General features: G+C 41.3%; 1 protein-coding gene across 1 annotated transcript in view; it reads right to left on the bottom strand.

Annotated features, from left to right (window-relative positions):
- Positions 1 to 5,560: 5,560 nt before the first annotated feature.
- FANCC (FA complementation group C) overlaps positions 5,561 to 6,000 on the bottom strand; it is a 105,211-nt gene continuing 104,771 nt past the window's right edge. Inside the window, exon 14 of the mRNA XM_065406349.1 lies at positions 5,561 to 5,704. Within this exon, the coding sequence (XP_065262421.1) occupies positions 5,561 to 5,704 (144 nt within the window). The remainder of the gene's footprint in view (positions 5,705 to 6,000) is intronic.

Below are 6,000 nucleotides of genomic sequence, written 5' to 3'. Positions count from 1 at the left end.
CTCGCTGTTACTGGGACAAAGACTGGTATTGAACACGCACATTGCATGTCTGAATGCATATATTGTTTGGATTTTGTTGAACCACAAATGGTATAATAAATCTTTGCGTAAGAGAAGGATGTTTCTCAGGGACCTGCGTACAGAAATAGTGAAACTACTGGTGCAGGAAAGGAACACTGCAGTCTTGCCTCAGGCTACTAGGGAAGCAGTGTCTAGTGTGCTGGGTACTGATCCAAAGCCTGAGAAATGGGGAAGATGTTACATCTGTTCCAGAAAAATACATCAAAAATGTGCAACGTCTAAAAACTTTGTATGTTCAGAACATATGTCACCTACTTGCTCCATTCATTCAAAGTAATAGGACATTTCCTGCCTGTGTGCTCCTTTTGTGCCTTTTATATTGTTTCTGTCTCTAACTATTTTCATTGTCTAAATATGAGGTCAGTTAGAGCCCCAACACAATTCTGTGCAGTGTACTTCTGAACCTAGAAAAGTTTTAACTTGTTCATTGTTTTATAGTTCACTGGTTACAATAAAGCCAGATTTAAATGATTCACGTGTTTTTTTTCCAATTTTGACGTAGTAGGAGTCTCCAAGCCCCCAATACGGAAATAGTTAGGTAGTGTTCAGTCCAATACGAGGGTTAAAAGCATCTTAAAAAACAGTAAACCTTTTTCGTAATATTTAAACCATGTAACCCTTTTTAAGAAACCAATATTTGAGAATGGGAAAGATTGCTCACTGCTTTCTATTCTTTCCCTGAGCCTTTACTGCAGATTAGCTACCTACCTGAATCAACCTACCATTATTTGACAGGATATTATAGGTTTCTTTAAAAAGCAAGGAGGAATTATTTTAGATTTTTATATATTGCAGTGACAGAACTGTGAAAGCTTGCAGTTCACCTCCAGCAACCGTAGAATACCGATGAACATAATACTCTTAGGGTACGTCTACACTACCCATAGTGATCCATCTATCGGGGATCGATTTATCGCATCTACTGTAGACACGATAAAATCGATCCCTGATCGTTGTGCCATCAACTCTGGAACTCCACCGCGGCGAGAGGCGGAAGCGGAGTCGACGGGGGAGCGGCAGGGGTCGACTCGCTGCTGTCCTCATGGCCAGGTAAATCGACCTAAGATACGCTGACTTCAGCTACGCTATTCGTGTAGCTGAAGTTGCGTATCTTAGGTTAACCCCCCCACCCCCTCAGTGTAGACCTAGCCTCAGTATGGACCAAGTAATTCTGAATCTAGAAAGTGAAGTAACACCTCTTTTAGATTTGTTTTTAAAGTTATATATATATATATATATAAAATCCAGATTGAACATGTGTAAGCACAAAGTAAGGGTTGAGTAAGGCCACAGAAAACAAAATCCATCAAAAGATTCAGAAGGAAAGGAAACAACACACACACACACACACACACACACACACACACACACACACACACACAAACTCCACAACAAAATAAAAACAAAAAACCAACTTTCTTCCTTGAAAGACAAATTAATTTTAGATTCCTTGTCATATAAGGAAGAACATTCCACACATTTATTCCCACTGGACAAATTCCTTGTTTTTTGTGTGTCAACAGCGACAGCCTCCTTAGTTTCAGATCTATTCCATGCCTTTTAGAAGCAATATCTAGGAAGATGAAAACTAGAATGCCTGTTTTTCTTATGTGTATACCTTGCTACCAATAAGTGAAAAGATGCAACAGCCAACAGTTCACTATTGATTTTTCTTTTTTATTTAAAAAGTGCTCTTGAATCAAATAAACTTTTTGCTAAATCTTTACTATTGCTGCATCTGCTCTGAAACAAATACTATGAGCACTTTAATGAATGGATTAGAAGATATGGGGCTGGTCTACACTATACAGTTAGAAGAACAGGAGTATTTGTGGCACCTTAGAGACTAACAAATTTATTTGAGCATAAGCTTTCGTGGGCTACAACATACTTCATCGGATGCATGTAGTGGAAAATACAGTAGGAAGATATATATATATATATACACACACACACACACACACAGAACATGAAACTGGGTGTTACTATACACACTATATAAGGAGAGTGATCAGTTAAGTTGAGCTTTTATCAGCAGGAGAGGGGGAAAAAAAAAACAGTTTGTAGTGGTAATGAAAATGGCCCATTTCCAGCAATTGACAAGGAGATATGAGGAACTGGGGGGGGGGGGGGGAGGGGGGAAATAACATGGAGAAATAGTTTTACTTTGTGTATTGGCCCATCCACTCCCAGTCTTTGTTCAAGCCTAATTCAATGGTGTCCAATTTGCAAATTAATTCTAATTCTGCAGTCTCGCGTTGGAGTCTGGTTTTGAAGTTGTTTTGTTGTAATATTGCGACTTTTAGGTCTGTAATCGAGTGGCCAGGGAGATTGAAGTGTTCTCCAACTGGTTTTTGAATGTTATAATTCTTGACGTCTGATTTGTGTCCATTTATTCTTTTACGTAGAGACTGTCCGGTTTGGCCAATGTACATGACAGAGGGGCATTGCTGGCACATGATGGCATATATCACATTGGTAGATGTGCAGGAGAACAAGCCTCTGATAGTGTGGCTGATGTGATTAGGTCCTATGATGGTATCCCCTGAATAGATATGTGGACAGAGTTGGCAACGGGCTTTGTTGCAAGGATAGTTTCCTGGGTTAGTGTTTTTGTTGTGTGGTGTGTGGTTGCTGGTGAGTATTTGCTTCAAGTTTGGGGGCTGTCTGTAAGCAAGGACTGGCCTGTCTCCCAAGATCCGTGAGAGTGATGGATCGTCCTTCAGGATAGGTTGTAGATCCTTAATGATGCGCTGGAGAGGTTTTAGTTGTGGGCTGAAGGTGATGGCTGGTGGCGTTCTGTTACTTTCTTTGTTGGGCCTGTCCTGTAGTAGGTGTCTTCTGGGTACTCGTCTGGCTCTGTCGATCTGTTTTTTCACTTCAGCAAGTGGGTATTGTAGTTGTAAGAACGCTTGATAGAGATCTTGTAGGTGTTTGTCTCTGTCTTCTTTTCCATGGGTCCAGATGATGAAGATGTCATCAATGTAGCGCAAGTAGAGTAGGGGCGTTAGGGGACGAGAGCTGAGGAAGCGTTGTTCTAAGTCTCTCCTGCTGATAAATGCTCAACTTAACTGATCACTCTCCTTATAGTGTGTATAGTAACACCCATTGTTTCATGTTCTCTGTGTGTATATATATATCTTCCTACTGTATTTTCCACTACATGCATCCAATGAAGTAGGCTGTAGCCCACGAAAGCTTATGCTCAAATAAATTTGTTAGTCTCTAAGGTGCCACAAGTACTCCTGGTTTTTTTGCGGATACAGACTAACACGGCTGCTACTCTGAAAACTATACAGTTAGGTTGATGTAAGCTGTCTTACATCGACCTAATTATGTCAGTGTCTACACTACAGCCTTCCTCCTGCCAATGTAAGTGCCCGACTACACCAACATAATAACTCTTCCTCCAAGAGAGGCGTCAGGCTTATGTCGGTGTAGTTAGGGTGACACAGTGTCTGTGTAGAAACTGTGTTCCTTACATGGATTGTTGGCTGTTTTGTCAATTTCATGGCAGAAGCTGTAAAATTGACAAGAAAATTGGGCAGCTAGAGCCCAGCTGCCCCCCGCTCCCGTGGAGAGCAGGGTGGCTGGACCTCGCTCTCGGCTGGGAGCTTGGGTGAGAAGCCCAGTTGCCTTCCCCTCCGCCACTCGGAGCCAGGCAGCCTGGTGCCTGGCAGGGAGCAGGGTTGTGAAGCCAGGGCAGCTGGACCCTGCTCCCAAGGCCTTAGAAGCCCTGGGCGGCTTCCACTCCCGGTGGGGAACAGGGAAGCAAGAAGCCCCAGGCAGCTTTCCCTCAGCTCCCAGTGAGGTGAGAAGCCTCGGGTGTCTTCCCCCCTGCTCCTGGTGGGGAATGGGGATCAGAGGGGGATGGCAGCCCATCGGGGGCCTGAGGAGCTGCCAGCAGAGCTGAGAGACTGCTCCCCACACTGTCCCTCTTAGGTCAGTGGAAGTGCTCCTGGTGAGGATGTGCCCCACCGACCCAAGGAGGGTAGCGTGGACATGCACCACCACAGTAATTACTGAAGTGGCTGTAGGTCGACCTTATATAGGCAGGCTTATGTTCTAGTCTTACATACCCTTTGTAACCTCTGTAACTCTTTCTTTTATGATTGACAATAGGTATTAATGTAAGAAATTCCTAAACTGTATTTCAGCAAACATCCCTACTCCGTCTAGAGCAACAGGATACTAAGTGAACAGTTTTAGTTCTGCTATGGAAGAAACAGGATACTCACAAAACTGTGATAATCAGGGTAACTGCAGCACATGCACACACCCACAAATAGTCTTAATGCACATAAAGTACAGACCTTGAAACTAGACAACATATGACAACGAAGGACTGAATATAGTAGCGTCCTCCATCACCAGATGCTACCCATATTTTTTTTCTCTCCAGATAATGGTAGGTATAAATAGTTTCACAAACTTTTTGGATCATTTTCAAAAGATGGCACAGTGGATGGCCTATACCCCTGTCATTACAGGCAAATAGCAATTTGTACTTCATTGTGTACCTGTCTCTATACAGAAATGTGGGGATTTGCAGGTGCACCCATTATGTGGTCCTCTGAAAATTTTCCCTTTAAATCTGAAACAACTTCCCATAACCCTATCTTGTGCTTGTCCTCCTTTAACTAATATGGGGTAAAGAATTTCTTCCTGATATAGAGAATCTCCAGCATTAAAGCGAGATCTATTTACAATCTGCACCAAATCCTCTCTGCGATATTCTTGACATTACTAAAAGTCCTGTGGTACAAACTAGAGAGAACATTACCTTGGAAGAACACACTTTCTGATGAATGCCATATAGTAAATCTGAGATGAGTTTCATTTTGTAAAATCACTTATAAGAATTTAAGGAGTTGATTGGTCTTTCAATTTCATGAAACTGTATTTCATGGAAGCACATATTCAGAAGGAACCATTAATGATCACTTGTCTGTGATCAGGCTTAGACTCACCGAAGCAGAATTTCAGGATCAAATTGTTAAATTACTCCCAAACAGCTAGAAATAATCGACTAGTAAATAACATAATTTTTCTGAACTTTATCTCTCTCTTGTAACATTCAAACAGTAGTTTTGAATTATCAGTAATTATTTTACAGAAGGAAAGGCCTCTTCCTATTATTATAGCTTTTGTTTCCACCCCTAACAGCTGCACTTCCTGGACTAAGAATTTACAGAAAATCTAGACCACAACTAGGACATAATGTCAGCAACGAGGCTGTGAATAAACAGCGTTTAGATGACACAAGTCCCTTGTAAAATAAAACATTACGAACAACATTTTCAACCATCTTTAAAGATTACTGCTATATTCTAACAGAATGACATTTCCAAACATTTTCATACATGGGGAAGGGGGAAAATAAAAAAAAAAAAAAACTGAGTTCCCTTTCACACTTTACCGTAGAAAAAATCTGATCAGCTGGTCTAGTCTCTGGGTTGATCTGGACAACAATACAAAACTAATCCATAAACCTTAGTTCTTGAAGAAGTTCATTCACCAGCTTCACAGCCCTTTGGTTTTTTAATCCAAGTTGGTTAAACCTGTAGGCAGTACGTATAAGAAGGCCAAAAACTTCATTGGTTGTATTGCTTGCCAGTATCACCTGAAGGAAAAACAGAATGGAGGAAGAGAGGAAATAATCTAATTTAGATATATTACTCCAAGTGCAATAATTTCTAGCTGTGTACTACATGTTGTTTTCTTCTAGCTCCCCCCCCCCCACCTCCCCTCCCATTTAGTCATAGGTATCATCTGAAAAGCAACTAAATTCCATAAAGCATGAAAATAAATTCCCTTCTGAGAAAAAGAAAAAGAAAGAAAGAAAGAAAAGGTTAATGAAATCTCAGGACTAGATCTCAAAGTGTAACAGAAGAGCACTGAGTGCACTGGGGAGGAGTT

This window comes from Emys orbicularis, chromosome 6, assembly GCF_028017835.1.
Source record: "Emys orbicularis isolate rEmyOrb1 chromosome 6, rEmyOrb1.hap1, whole genome shotgun sequence".
NCBI lineage: Eukaryota > Metazoa > Chordata > Testudines > Emydidae > Emys > Emys orbicularis.
Note: the sequence above shows the minus strand (reverse complement) of the source record. Positions and strands in the feature narration are given on the sequence as shown.